The 16,311-nt window shown below is 38.6% G+C and overlaps 1 protein-coding gene across 1 annotated transcript in view; it reads right to left on the minus strand.

The window, feature by feature from the left end:
- Positions 1 to 15,890, minus strand: part of ADRA1B (adrenoceptor alpha 1B) — a 29,812-nt gene extending 13,922 nt beyond the window's left edge. Inside the window, exons 1-2 of the mRNA XM_064161772.1 lie at positions 15,785 to 15,890; positions 1,596 to 2,876 (exon numbers count right to left, since the gene is read on the minus strand). Coding sequence (XP_064017842.1) covers positions 1,596 to 2,568 — 973 coding nt within the window. The 5' untranslated portion in view covers positions 2,569 to 2,876; positions 15,785 to 15,890. The remainder of the gene's footprint in view (positions 1 to 1,595; positions 2,877 to 15,784) is intronic.
- Positions 15,891 to 16,311: the final 421 nt, after the last annotated feature.

Raw genomic sequence — 16,311 nt, forward strand, 5'->3', positions numbered from 1 at the left:
TTTTTTGTTGTTTTTTTTTCACACTTCTAAGTGACATAATAGCAACTTTTTCTGAACCTCATCTCTGTGGTCACCAGGTGCTCACAGCATTGAAGTGAGCATCTTGGGATTTAAGGCACTTAATCACAGTCAGGTCAGTGGGTTTAGCCCCTCAGCCCACCCAGCACCTCTGCCAGCAGACAAAGTGCTGTGATGAAGACTCACCTCACTTACGCTTTTGACACTATTTATATGAGAGACAAAATCATATTGTGACAAGCAATAAATTCTACACTCCAGCATCTTGAGCAACAACTCTCAAAAAAACTCAGGAATTTTGAAATAACTTCTCAAATGAAAAACTGACACTCTTTCAAGAAACTTAATTGTTTCTCACATTGCTTCTGCCCTGTGACCATGCAGCCTTTGGAAGTCTAGTCTACACTTGTTCAATAGTGTCAGTAGCAATGCTGGCTTCAGTGAGCTGAAGGTATGCTGTACTGCATTCACATTTACTTTTTTCACCCCACAATTCCTTTCTTAACTCAAAATTGAGTCTCAAAAAGAGTCTACTTTATCAGGGGATCATGACCTACTAGCTTCACATCCAGTACTACTACTGATACCACATGGCGAAAACCTATTTATATCCACAAGTATTTTTGCAACAGGTGGAAACCTGCTCTGTGTTACAAACTTTGTTAAAGAGCCAGCACAAAGATTCAAACATTAATAGGTGAAAAGAACTTTGCTCACAGTTTTCCATCTATTTGGAATTCTTCATATCCTTAATATTAGCTTTATGCAGATTTTGAATTGTAAAGGTTTTGAAGTTTGTGATACTTTGGTACCATAAGTCACCCTGCAATAGCTTAAGGAGTTGTCTTGCAGTTAGGAGTATAATTTAAACTATATCACATTTCAGTATGAAATTCACATTTCAGTGGCCAGGTTGATGTACTCTGTTTTCTACATCAGCCTGTAAAAATATTTGTGTACTACTCAGAAATGTTTTGGTAGGGTAACTAAGTAAACAGAAAGAGAAAATTAACACAAACTTTTTTTCATTTCCCAAAGCTCAGAGAAGTTTTGCACCTCATCATTACTGCAGATTCACTTCCATTTAAAAGACCTAATAATGCCAGAAGACCTACTGTATTACAGTCCAAACATCTAACAGTAAACTAAACTAAGAACATTTCAGTGCTGGAAATCTTTTTGTGCTCTTATCTAGATATTTCTTAAAGCATTCTATTAAACTGTTTCTGAAACCAAATTAAATTCAAACAAAGACCATAAAGGGGGATGTAATATATAAAAGCTCTGAAGATATTGTCCCTAGATTTGACTGACATCTGCCCAGTCACTGATAAGAACTACCAGAGGAGCAGGCTTTCTTCAGGCTGCATGCTTTGTAAAGTTTCACCATGACACTTTGAAAAAGCCAACATCAGAAGCAAATTACTTTCACTGCCCTCCTTTTCATCTCTTCACTGCAGCTCTCAAAATGATATCTACTTAGCATTCGTCTGATTTTTTTTTCTGTGATATTTCTGTAGTAAACAACTAACCTTACTCCTCACCCTCCCCTCACAACCCCTGGATTACCAACTTACCTAGTGGCAGGACAATGAAGAAAGGTAGCCAGCACAAGATAAACATGCCAACCACGATTCCCAGCGTCTTGGCTGCCTTTTTTTCTCTAGAAAATTTAAAAAGTTTGAAAGCTAAGGAGCTCCTGGGATTGTGACCTTTGGGTTTGGTGCTGTTTAGTGTGTCCTCGTGGATGTTCTTGTAATGGATCCGTAAAGTCAGCTCCTTAGAGTTGGACATTTCCTTCATAACCCCAGCTTCCAGATTTTTAGTAGTCCTTTTTGCCACTATGTAGACCCGACAGTACATCACGAGGATGACGATTAAAGGAATGTAGAATGACCCCAAGGAGGAGAATAAAGCATAGAATGGTTCTTCAGTGATACGACATTCTTTATCGTCCTTGGGTGCTGGCTCTTTCCAGCCCAGAAGAGGCCCAATAGAAATTACCATGGAAAGGACCCAGACACCTAGGAGAGCTAAAATTGCCCTTCTCCTTGTTACCAAAGTTGGATACTGGAGGGAATAACGCACCCCTATATATCTGTCTATAGAAATTGCACACAGACTTAAAATAGAAGCTGTACAGCACAGTACATCAACTGCTGCCCAGATATCACAAAATATCCTCCCCAAAACCCAGTAGCCAAGTATTTCCAGTGTGGCAGAGAACGGAAGGACAGTAAAACTCAGCAACAAATCTGCTATTGCCAGATTAATTATGAAATAGTTTGTAGGGATTCTTAAATGTCTGTTGCAAGCAACAGAGAGAATTACCAAGATATTACCTATAATAGCGAAGAGTATAAAGGCACCTAGGATGAGTCCCACAATTATTGCCCTACTGATGTCCAAGGCAGGTGAATCCAGGTTGCTTGCTGTCTCATTGGAGTTGTTTGCAGAGAGGTTGCCATTATTTAGTGCAGATACTTTCAAATATCCAGGTATTGATGAATTGGATTTATCACCAAGGTAGGTAGTCATCTTAAAAATCATCCTCCATAGCAAGCTGTGATTGGATCCCTTGCACAGCACACAGATGGTTTGAGTTCTGTTGAAAGTTATCTCTCTACCCAAGAAGTTGCTGCAAAGCCCCGGACAGTTTTAGATTGAGAACTCATCTCTCCAGCAAGCTGTCGGCCACGAGCATGTGAAACTTGTACGGCGTGAAGTCCTCTGAAGCCTGTCAGAAATAATAAGCTGTGCAAACTTGCATAATTTCTCATACGAACTCATTTAAACAGAAATTAGCAGGCAGGAGTCTTGGCTGGAGCCCGAAAGTAGCTGTCTCGATCATGATGTCCCTGGAAGAAAAGACAGGTTTACTATTTTCCCTTGTGCACTTGTGGTTCTGTTGGAAGGATGCCCCTGTCTAGCTGCTGTGACATGCGTCTCCAAGAAGGGTTTGTCAGCATTTAGGCAGCTCTGCATGAGCTGGCTGCCTGTGCTCACACTGCATGTGCTGGTGACATCACTGCCGCCGGCCCCGTCACAGCGCTAGAGGGCAATGCAGTTCAAGTTAAAACTTCCCGTATCAAAATCTGAAAGCTAAACAAATGGAACATATCAATCTTAATTAAAGCATTTGCCACATAAATCTGGACTGGAAACCTTTTAAAAACCCAGTTTCATTATCTGAGAAAAATATACTCGGTGGGATGTGGAAAAAAAAGCAATTTCAGTACAGAATGATCTAGGACCCTTTGCCTTTTGCTCACCAAGGGAATGTGTTTGTTTTGTAATTGAAGTGAATCACATGCATTTTAGAAAACTAATCACCTCCCACCTTCTGAGGACAAATAGATAGGTTCTGAAAATCCATAATTTATTCACGGGGTCAGTGTTTAATGATGGCATATATGGAGTAGTTTGTTTCTAATTGTAAATAAAGAAAAAGTAACAGATAATCAAAATAAAAATCTCTGTTAAGATCTTTATGTTTGTCCTCTTATCCTGTGCAGCAGACACATCTCATTGTAGCTCTGGGAAGAGCTGCCCTCTTACAGTATTCTATAATGGAAAAAAATAAGTGAAAACTGGATTATTTTTTAGAGAATAGCCTTTAATGTTGAAAACAGTGGTTTCTTAGTTTCCTCATTTTGTGTAGCTTTGAGTCACCAGGTAGGGAGAAATCTCAGATCTTTGTCGTTCACTGCCATTAAAAACAAAAAGTGAAAGATTAGCTGAACCTATAACTGCCAAAATACTGTTCTCAACTTTCTGTCATCACATTATGTCCGGCAGCTGTTGTCTGCAGCACTCTGGGTTACTGTATATTGATTTTCCTGTTACAGAATGTACTATGTTTAAAATAAAAGGTTCACTTTTAATAAGGCAGCTATGGCTGGAAGTTGCAGGGGAGTGCTGGTTTTAAGGACAAACCATGTAAACAAAAGCTCTGGTTGAATTTTATTTGAGGAGAGTATGGCTGATGTTTGTATAGCCGTTTCTAACAGCAGGAACTAGAGCAGCACACTATCACTCAAAAAGTTTTCTTTGAAACATTTACAAGAATGACATGATACCGTGTCATGGAGTCACTGAAGGGAAGAGGAACAAACACTCAGTTTATGAGCTTAGTCCCAACTTTTCTGCCTCCACTCTTCATGGCAGAGTTTTCACTGCTAATAAAAGCAGTTAGCAGCCTTTGATTTTGGATGTGCATCCTTCACACTTAGCAGTCTTACTGGCCTCCACATAAACACACTTGAGTTTTGTTTGTAATTCCTGACTTTGTTTCTCTGCCTTGTCTGTCTAAAGCATCAATTCCTCAGGCTTGGGGACAAAGAGGGAGACAAAGCTACTGCTCATCTCTTACAGCCATACCAAGATCTCTGATGTGTTTTCACATCTCTGTTTACCAGTCTGTGTAATAACATACTGGCTGAATAATCATGAGGCTCAGTTGATTAATGTTCATAAATTGCTCTGAGTTCTTCACTGGCAGGTGCTATAATAAAACAGAGTATTGAAACCCAGACATGAATTTTAACTCTTCACCTACTTTGGATAAGTGAGAGTGGGTACTATGAAACACAGGTGACTTTTTCTGCTAAGTTCAAGGTAGCACTTCAAGATAGTGCAGTCAAAACAGCTGGTCAGGAAAGTGCAGATAGTGTTCAATGCAGAGTTGCTTTTGTTCACATTAATCACAGTTTTCAATGAAAAAGTCAATTTAATAGCCTGGAGATTCTACTTGATATTATTTCAATAATGATGTACAGCAAGACAGGATGTTCTGTAGCTGTTCAGTATACTTCTGCTGGGAGCTTGTTGAAGCAGCACAAGACTGGACACAGAATGTACATTTGAGGAAACATGGAGAACACCTTCATATGTTCTTAGACTAGTTAAAATGTTGAAATATGCTGAACTTCTAAAAGGTATTTTGTTGTATCATATAAATGATACAAAATGAGTCATCTTGTCATGGCTCAGTTTTGTACAGAGCTGTGTTTCTTTTATTCTTTTGCAAAGTGATGTTAAAAATATGTACTGGCATTTTGATCTGATTTCAGAAACAGCACAAGCACTTCCAGAGCACTTTTGCAACACCAGTGAATAACAACACAGCCTGCTCCTAATTGGGTGTGGGAGGATGAGCCAATATATAATTTAAATGAGTCTATCCACATATAGTTTTATATCATTCTTCTTAATTAATTGATGTAATTAGAAACTCTGATAACTCACAAAAATAAGCAAATTACTGAATTAAAACAAGGCTATAGTGTCAGAAATAGTTTAGCTTATTCCTTCTGACTTGAAGAGTATTATGAACATGCTATCATATTTGATACACGTGTTCTTGTCATACCAGTAAGCCTTTGTCTCATGACAGTAATATGAAAAGCAGGAAGCAATGAGAAAGTCATTGGATGCAACTGTAGAAACATCTCACTTCTCTGACACTGTCTCTGGTACTAAAACATTCCCAAGATGTGGAGTGGGGAGGTGGGCTAGGGGAAGGTTTTTGTATGATTATGGGTGCTTACATAGGCTCATGTGATGTGTAAAATGCATATGCAGCTCAAAGAAGATCAGCGAGGCTCTAATTCTTTGGCACTAGATTATTTTCTTCTTGCTACAGCTATTTTGTAGACACAGTTAATCATTAAAAATAAACTGATAGAATGATGAAACTCTTGTCTACTTTTGTAAGAAACTTCATTAGCTGCATAACTACACTTATTTTATTGCTTATTACAGATGACACAAAAAGTTGCTACTGTTTTGGCACAAGTGTTTGTTCTGAAGTCTTCCTTCTTTCTCTAAGGACCACTGGGCAACAATTAAAATCCACAGACAGTGTGATCTGCAAAATTTCTTCCTTTCTTTTCCATTAATGCTGATTAGCAGATTTTTGTCCTTCATAGAAAACCTCTTTGGCTTAGGGAGAGTTGTGAAAAAATTCCATGGACTTTGGAAATACACGAGGTTAGAGTTTCTTTAAACTTCACAGTTAGGCAGAGGCTAGTTTCCTGTGAATGTGTACAACACAAACCCTGAACCTCAGGAAAAGAGTCAATGTCTATGATGAGAAATGGAAAAAAAAAGACATTTAAAATGCTAATTTTCAGTTGTCCAGTGATGGTATTTAAAAACGTGTGGTTTGTTTTTCTCTTTTCAGAGTAAGAAAAATATATCACAGAATTGGATTAAAAGCTAAGGTTGTCAGCTTGAACTTGCCAAAAGAGGGCTGCAAACATATGCAGTTTTGTGTAATCTTTTTTCCTCTCATGCTTCAGTACTTGTCATTTTTATGTAAATAGAACTTAAAAAGCATTTTCAAAGTAAAATGTAGTAAAGTAAAATATTATGTCTTTTATGTTATACCTGGCTCTTAAATTCTCTTCCAGATTTCAATTTTGCAGGCCCATTTCCCACAATAAAACACATGTTTTCACACACTCCTTTAGTCGTACAGTTCTGCTAGAGCTATGCTAAAGACTTTCAGAATGACCAGTTACTGATACCCATCTCAGAAGCAGAATTGGTGAGGATGATGTCAGTTCAACTTTTTTGGGCAGAGATTAATGGACTATTTGTTTAAGTCCATTAAAAAAATCAGTCTTTGGAAGTCTGGGGAAAAAAGTATGTCCCTGCCTTAAAGAGAGAGCAAATAACAGCCTCTCTGTCTCCAGCAGTGGGAGAAATAAATGCATGTCTGTGTGTGTAGTTCTCAGCTTAAAAATGCTTGGGAAGCTGATGGACCCACTTCATGCTGTCTCCCTATAAAAATGTCACCAAGCAATTGAATTAAAAAAGAAAATACCACAGGCTAGAGTGGAATTCACAGTATGGCAAATTACATCCTCTCTAAAGGCAAGCCAAGGTGTCTGGGACAGTTTTGCTGCTCTTCTAATGCAAACTGCACTTATCAAAACCCGTGGGGCCGCTTTGGTACACAGGTTCCCCTTAGGCTGCCATCTTGCATGGCTCCTGTCACAGTTGTTCTACAAGTTCACTAAAGGGAGTAGCTTTAGATGGACAGATACTGTTTTGTGTCTTCTGCTCTGATACTCTTACCTGTCTTTCACAAAGTATGTAGTTTGCAACCAAACACTGCACTAAACAGACCTGCAAAGAGAAAGGGATGACCTGCTAATCTCAGCAAGTTCTCTTTCTTTGTATATGGCGACACAGTGGTAGCATCGAGGAGGGGCACAGATGACTTCAAAGCTGATCCATCTTCCCCAAAACAAGAGAAAGAAGAGTATGGAGATGCTACATCTGAGTTTCTGCCTTTTCTCTACGTTTTATCTAAGCTATGCATTTTTTTCCTGTTTACCTGCCTCTTATGTTTTGATCACGTGGTTCATGACTATTGGCTCTCTTTTCCCACCTGCCCCCTGCTCCCTGGAGCTGTGAAGAGAGGACAGGGCACTACTATTCAGAAGGCAGTCTCATCACCTTCCTGAAGCTCCAGCAATGACTCTAGTCTGCACACTTTCCTGGTACAAATACAAAGCATCCCCATCCAGTAACACCAATGAATAGCTATAAACAGACTCCTTCAAGCTGCTTGAACAAGGTCATTGGATTGCTGATATCAAAAAGAAAAAGCTCAGCACTTTTCTGTGCTCCAAGCTAATATTGTTAGTATCTTCTCAGGAGAGGACTAGAACTACTGGAGAAGTAACTACCACCGAATTAGATAAATATCAGACAAAATCACCGGAGGATGAGTTTAAAAGTGAGAACTCATGAAGTTCTGACTTGTTTTCATGGTCTGCTGGCAGGCTAGCATACATGATATAATTTTCTTACTATTCATGACCCTCTTATCAGTTCATGCAGGCAGCTTATTTTCTGCTTGTGGTTGCACTGGGACTTTCAGTGAGATAAAACACATGGTTCTATCCTGTAGCATGGCCTAACAACAGCAAAAAATCAAAATGTTTCTACAGGAACAATCACTTGTGGTTCTTTTGTAAACTGTAGGTCTCTTCTTAAGCATTTCCACCTACTGGCATTGAACAATAGCACATTTCTTGTAGTGAAAGAAAATTTCATTTTACTGAGTCTCCTTTGACTTTTTTCAGGAAGTCATACTGGCTTGGAGTTAATTGATATGTGGAGATCACAGAGCTGTTGTAAGATAATATTAGCTGACAAGATGTTTTGACAAACATAATGCAGTAAAAAAAAACTGTTAAGGGTGAAATATTTTTACTAAGAATAAGGAAAAGACATGAAGCTGTGTTTGACATGTGCTGGATTATACGGTTGTGCTTATCTTTTGTGTGAATGTGAAATGATGAAATGTGAAATAGTGAAAATCTAACATAGGATGTCACTGTATGGGAGCTTGCAAAAAAGTCCTCTTCTTGGTGAGCTGGTGTGATGGAACTGCCCATGCAGTGTATTGATCCTGCTCTGGTTGCAAATGTGCAGTCTCCATCCTTTTCCTCTCTGCCTAGTAATTTGGTCACTTAGTTGCTTTCACTCTGCAGTGCAGCTAATCAGAGCAACATGGATTAAAGCCATAAATGCAGGAGGAGAAAGAGAAACTCTTCAAAGAGTTTTCTTGTGCCCTCTTGATTGTTGCTTGAAATATGTATCCTTTGTAGAAAATGCAGTCTTCATTCCAAATTAGAGACCACAGTCCTTATTACTATGCCTTGAAAATAAAGGGGATGAAAGTAAACTCTCTGGAGGTGTTCAAGGTTGGATGAGGCCTTGAGCAACCTGGTCTAGTGGAAGGTGTCCCTGCCAATGCCAGAGGGGTTGGAACTAGATTGTCTTGTAAGGTCCTTTCCAATCCTAAGTGTTCTATGAAAGGGAAAATGTGTGTTAGATTTAGGAACCTCTTAATTCACTTTCTCCAAGCACTGAGCTAATCAAAGAATTCTCAACTGGGCAGTCAGAGGTAGAGGCGAGTTAGTTTAATCTTCAGGAGCCATTTTCACAGGAAATAGCTTTAATTTTGGCCATGGACTGCCATGGTGAATACTGGCTAACTGTCCATGCAGGGTACACAGTACCCCCTGTACAGAATTTCAAATAATGGCTGATGCTTTAGAGATCAGAAGCCTTCTTTTATTTCTTCTCATCTTTCTTTGTGTATTCCATCTTAACCGTGACCTTTCAAAGTATGTTTAGATTTTTTTATAAACCTATTGATTTGTAAGCAAAGAATGAATCTGAGCTCCAACAGTCTAAACATTATATAGTCTAAAGTTTGGCTTGGCTTGAATGTCTGAAAGAAACCCTAGCTGTGAGTCAGTTATCAGCTCATGACAGACATCACTTGGCATGCAAGTGACTGAAAACTTGGGCCATTTGAAGGATTCACACTTTAAATAAAACAGAGCAGAATGATTTTATCTTTGATGAGTGTAATAACATAGACCTGCAGCAAAAGTGTTTGGCTGGCCTGTATCCCATCTGCATGATAGCCTGGACAGAAGCTGCCCAAAAGAACCTGTAAATCCCTTACAATTCTATGCTAAACTGCACCAAAGAAAAGAGAATTTCTTCCTGATTGAGTTGAGTCCTAAATCTTGGTGAATCTTTGGCATAGGCAATCTTTCTAAACATTGATCCAGTAAGGGGACACTTAGGGGAACCAGATGAGTTTCAGTGTTTGTGTTTTGCATGGGCTGAATGTTGGCCAACTGTCAGCCCAGCAGTGGAACAGCTGTGACAGCAGAACTGGGCCACTGCTACTCTTAGAAAGCCTTTTGAGCCTGAACACTGAGCTCTGAAAGATGGCTATGTGGCTTCCTGGCCAAACATGGCTAAAGTCTGACCAAAGTGAAGTAGGAGTGGAGTGAAACAAGTCTGTCCATGACTACTCAGAAGTCACCATATTAAATGCCATAATGACTTATTTAGAAAGCATCACACTTTATTTGAACTGTTCTGCAAGGCTGACAGCACCTTCAGCTCTCATTAATGTCCTACTGGTGTGCAAAAGGACTTGACAGGTGCTGATCTGGGATTCTAAGGTAAGCAGTTGAATTGTGGTGGTGAGGCAGGAGGGAGATACCAGGTTCTCCTGAAAGAATCCTTTGTTTTCATATGCATTTAAGCTGCCTCATAATGTGACACTTAAGAACAAAATTACGGTGAAATGAACTTGACATTTTAATCTCCATATTATAGTCTGTTCTTGGTCATAAACATTTAAATCAATACAAATTGCAGTCTTTCAAAAGAAAGGCACATGGCTGGACATATTTATTTACATTAAATAAACCAGTCCTCATTTAAAATACTTAATGTGTCATTAAAAGGAGAGTAATTAAATACTGAAAAAAGCCCCAAACCATTTTAAACACAACACATAACTCATGTTACTCACTGTCATAAAACAACACTGTGGCAAGAGCTGTGCAAGATTAGAAGTAGATTAGACATTTATGTGGCTAATGAAACATCCAGTCATAACCTGGCAAAGATGACCACAGTGTTATAAATCTCCATGCCTCCAAAAATAAACTTGAAGGTAAATTCAGGCTGGAAAGAAGCTTCTTATACTGGCAATTATGTCATAAGTAATTAGTCTCATTTCTATGACTTTTTCAGAACTATTTCTTCATTCTAATAATTCTGTGCTGAGTCTAAAGTAATATTTTTAACAGAATAGAAATGTGGCTAGGAAAGAGGTTCTTTGAAGATACCTAGGCTGACTCAAGGCTCTAGCTGCACCAGAAAGGAATTCTACTGCTTGATATTTTTGACCTTCATCTTTAAGCTCCAGAATACCTTATTGGTCCTTGGAGGCTTCTGAAAGCTTTCCTCGATCTGTGCAAGAGAACTAGAATTATTTCTGAGCCTGATGATAGCCTGCCCTTTGTTTTTAAATATCCAGATGGTTTATTCTGCCTCTAGCAGGTCATAGCAATTTGAGTCCCAAAGTGCTGGGGCATTTGAAATCTAAACTTGAATCGTTCAAGCTGGGGCATTTTGGTGAAAAAGCAATATTTCTTTTTTTAAAATAAATAACCTAAACTTATTTTTTGTCTCTCTCCATTTCATTAAGTTCTGATCATGGTGTGCACAGTACTTCATTACATCGTTATGACAGTCAGAATTTGCAATTGCAGCATAAATATCTTTTTGTCAGTAAGTGGGCAGGGACCCACTGCTGATAAACACTGAAATTCATCTTGCTGTGGTGATATACCAACCCATGTGGATGTTTTGCCTTGATAAAAATGCCTGGGAGAGTCAGTGGCAAAGTTTTATGTGTGCAATAATAACAGGCCTTAAAATATAGATCAGAGATCTTCCTTCAGAGAAATGTATGTCAGTTTATCTTCTCATTTGATCTGTCCCTTTTCATAAATTGGTATTTAGATATATTCCAGAATACATTTAATGAATCAGGGCAATCTTTTATTACTATTTATTTATTATTTTTACTTTATTCTTGAAGCATTTTGTTAAAATATGAGTATCTCTGAGGAAAGGAAACTAGTCTAGGCTTCCTGGTTGCCTGCTCCAGCAGAACATCCCAGAAAAACTTGAAGCTGGAGTTTCTCTTCTATATCTCAATAATTATACAGTCTTTCATTTGATAAACTCATTGCAGTAAAAATAATATTAAATGGTGTAATTGCTTGGAGAAGGATTGTAAATGGATAGAAAGCTTCTTTGGTCCATTCTTGAAGACATTAAGATAATAAAGAGCTAAAGGACAAAGGGGACCTCTTTACTGTGCAGGAGAGAATGAAAGAAAGAGACCTTCTTAGCAAACATAACAGAAGGAACTGGAACAGTGACTTATGTTCTGTCTTCAAATGTGCTGCTCCCAATAGTCTGTTCATCTAAGCAGGAGGATGTTTGCACTGTGCTGTAGTATGGAACTTGCTGAGATAAACTGTCTCTGCTGTGCCTTTTCTTATAAGGACAATTAACGACTCCTGCTTAAACAGTGAACCAAGATATTCATTCCCTCTTCCATACTACTTTGTAAGCCTCAGCTTGTGAGTCAGGTGTTTTAAGTGTTACAGATTTTTCTCCTTCACAAGACTATTTTGAATGCATATAAACATTTTGTAATGCTTTAAAATACACCCTACTGGTTTCACACCACTCAGAGTAAATAAAAGAAGTGTGTGGTACTCCATCTTCTAAAGGTGACTTAAGAGGAGAAATAAATTATTTTTTCAGTGTTAGTCAGTGCCTTAGTGACTGTCAAGCACTCAGTAGTTAGAGCACGTACTTGCAGGTGGAACTGTGAAAATTTCAAAGAAGTAGTTTGGCTTGTATTTTCTGCTAAAATGAATACTGAACTCTTCTTTGAATTAATGTTAATTATTCATGAATCTGCTACTTTTCCCATATTTTGTTCTTGTGAGAAGCCATAAAAATCTCTAACCACTCTTTATTTCTCCAGAGAAAAATTAAGTGAAAGAAAGCATCTGTTTCTTGTCTTTTTCCTGTCAAGATTTGAAATAATTATATTGACTATTAAAGCAACTGGGAAAGACCTAATTCTATTTAATTCTAATTAAGTATGCGTTAGATATAAAAGTGAGCTGCATTGAGTATTGTCTAATAGCTGATGGTAGTATAAGAAAACAGTGAGAACAGCTTGCATCTGCTGCTTCTTTATATTCCCATGGTTTAAGAGAGAGACATGCAATATCTGGCTGCTGCTCATCCACACATGCCATGTGGTACAGCAAGTCAGGTGAGTGCAGATGGGTATAAAATCATTGCATGAATGGATTCAAGCCAGGCAAATCACCTGATCCCTCCAGGTACAAAGAGAAGAAAGAATAAAATCCACAAATCACCTTCACAGGTCTCACTTTGATTATTTAACTACTCTGACAGGTGCTTAAGTGGTTTATTATGGATTGCAAAGGCATGTTGTGCCCAGCAGTGCAGAGCTCAGATTTGTTACATGTGATTTGGAGTCAGAAGCATTCACCATTATATGGAGTGTATGCTCTGTAATCCTTTTATAGCATCAGCCACTAAACCCTGACAGCAACAAGAAATACTCACCAACAGTAGAAAACACATCTGATCATTATCAAGCATGAATAATGCTCCTATTGCCAGCTCTGCCACCAGGCAGGAGAGCTGGCTTCTGTGAGCAGCCTGAACCCATGTCCCACACCCTCTGAAGTCTCATCACTAGCACAGTTGCCTGAAACATTTTAGTTCTGAATGCAGATTGTACAGTAGATCAGAGAAGGAAAGCTGTTGGAATTCAAGCTATTAAGAACTACATAGTCTGTAACCAGAACCTTGACTCTAACCTGGAGGATTACTGGCAGCAGTGTAGAGCTCAGTGTAGAGCAGAGATTGCATACTTCAATAGCACTAGCACTCCACTTTGGGTTCCTCACAGAGCTATCAATAATTTATTAAAGGTAAACACAGCTACTGATTTGTCATTTTCTTACATAAACAATGTAGCTGTAACACCAGGCATAGAAGATAAGGGCATGTTCCTAAAAAGGCCTATAACCGCAGGAATATTTACTCTTGGATTTATTTACCAGAAGCAAAGTAGTATGGTGCTGCAGTATGCAGCTGCTTTGTGCTATTGCTCAACTGAGATAATAAGCAGGATTTTGATGGAATTCACATTTTTTACAGGCTTATTGCAAGAGATATTCTTGGAAGTGTCAGAAGTCACTGTGAGTCAGAAATAAAAGGGGGTTAAATGCAACAGTTTTGACCCACCAGGAATAGTTTCACTTTCTAAATTTTCACAAGATCATTCTACAAGCTGCCACCCACTGGCAGTGCATGATCCAGTTAGTCATAACCACCTGTTCGGGAGAACATCTCATTATCTTGCCAGTGTTTAGTGTAAAGAACTTAATGACAGTGGAGGACCATAAGTCGCTGAGTTTTTTAATTATAAAAATTTCAGATTTCAAACAAATAGGAAATAGGAAGTTACCCCTTAGCAATAATGTATTGATTAGCTGAGATATGGGGTACCTTCTGGATAGTGTGTGTCCCTGCAGGCAGTGCTTCTGTAGACTTTGTCCATTCCAATTCTATTACTCAGGTTAGTAGTTGTTGTAATGAAGAATGACATTCTTGACTCCAGCACTGTACATATCCATTAGTAAAACCAATTCAAAAAGGCGTCAACTAGCTTACAAGTTAGTAATGCCAAATGAAGTCATTAGACTTGTCAGTCAGTCCGGCACCACTCTTCTGATTAGCAACTTTCCTTTTTTGGGCAGGAATTGCCCAACATCTCTGTGGCTTCAAAAGATTTAGTTGTAACCAGGGAGTAGTCAAACAGTCTCTGGTTAATAGATAACTCACCTTTGTTTTAGGACATCTAAGAAAAGAGCATTCTGACCTAATTCTGACAGAAAGCTTGTCCCAGCTTCTTTCCTTCTGACCTTTTGGAATGAGCATGAACATTTGCCCATGATGAAGATAATGGGAGAAAATATGTATGAGATTGAGTCACTGAAATTTCTGTTCAGAGGGCAAGATCCAGTATCCCAGGAGATCTGTATTTATAGCTTAAGCAAACTCAATGGAGAGTTGAAAGAGGACAAATGAAACTGTAGAAAAAGCTAACATGATGAATGATGATAATTGAAACATGCTATTTCTGTCATAAATTAAATGAGCACATTATGGTAGTAAAACTGGAAAAGAGCTAAACCAATTTCAATTCTGGAGAGTCCTGCAAGACTTTGTGGAATAGATGTTGGGGGAAAGGTTTCATTTCACTTGTTGCCTTTATCTCTGTCTAGCAGAGCAGTAGATGTCTAAAATAGAAACAGCTACAAATCTGGAGAGTATTCAGAACACTACTATGGTCTGCATCTCATCTTTGTGTCTGCCAGTCTTCAATACTACCAGCATAGGGTGTACTACTACTCTAAATGTATTGAAATATAATCAGGGATAAAAGTATTCACAATTGCAAGGATAAAATGTAACATGGCTGTCACTGTCATATTGACTGTGATCATAAAGTAACTGCAGCCAGAAAATAGATTCTGGACTTCTCCAGAGCTGATAAAGGAGACAGAATTTCCTGTCATGCATGTTATTTAGTGAAAACAAAGACTTGTATGGCTTCATGGGAATTCTTTGCCTGTGTATTTATGTAACAGAAATGTACTGTCAAGTTAATAGCAGTACAATGTCACAATACCATTCCTTCACCTTTGGGCTGTGATCTCTTCTGACCAGACTGATCCTCATACACCACACTGCTGGGGTCTGGTATGCAGCAGCAGTGTTGCTACTAGACAGGGCACTGGCCTGAGGATGAGGAGATGGTAATTGTAGATTGAGCTCTTATAATGGGTTGCTGAGTGAATTTAAACAGTCATGCACTCTGCTAGTGCTGAGTTTCTCTGCCTTTTCCAAGGAAATTATAATGCCTGTCTTTTAGATAAAATACCTCCAGACATTTAGGTGAAAAGCAATATAGCAGAAAGACTCTATTGCTAGCTAGGAAGAAAATACAATTCTCTGAACACCCAAGCTTTCCATCTTCCCACATGCATACAGATATATAGATGTATATATTCAGATCCACTTTAGTACAAGTGTGATTTTCTTTCTGTTATATTTACAATCATCATTCCTGTGTCTCTGCTTCTGCTAGAGTGAATTTTTCACAGAGCCTCTGTAGCCTTTTACGCATACTAACAGGGTGAGTGCCTGTTCGTCTGTTGTGTGACTCTGAAGCTATTACAGAGAGAAATAACATCAATGTTTAAAAATAAATGAGCAGCTAGGAACTTTAGTGGTGTACCTGTCTCTGTGACGTCCTTCAGCCTTGGAAAAATGGAGCAGTTGGAAATACAACTTGGGTCTTTTTGGTGGTGGATGGATCAGCTGCAGGCGTGCTCTTGCCGGCTGTAAGAGGAGTATTTTTGGAATGGATGAAGGGGTGATTCTCTTGCCTTGCTTTGCACGTCACTGTGATCTCAGTGCTGCCGAATATATGATGCATCTCAAACTGCAAATCTTGCTTGCAGCAGCTGCATGATGAATGTAAACTGCTACTAGAAGAAATGAAGGTAACTCCCACGTAGGAGATAATAGCTGTTTTTTTTCACTGTTTATTACTGGTTTGTACTGTAAGAGGTTTCCATATATATGAGGCTTAAACTGTGTTTTTGGTAAGCAGGGACATTTTGTAGATGCTGATCAGAATTTTCCAGTGAAATAGATTTTATCATAAATTCCTCTTTACAAAATCTTTTAAGTTCTTTGCAATCTGAAGTTTCCATAAGAACATGGAGATTTTGCTGAACTTTCACTTACTTTTGTGTGTCA

The sequence above is a fragment of the Pogoniulus pusillus genome, chromosome 22 (genome assembly GCF_015220805.1).
Source record: "Pogoniulus pusillus isolate bPogPus1 chromosome 22, bPogPus1.pri, whole genome shotgun sequence".
In the NCBI taxonomy this organism is placed as follows: domain Eukaryota; kingdom Metazoa; phylum Chordata; class Aves; order Piciformes; family Lybiidae; genus Pogoniulus; species Pogoniulus pusillus.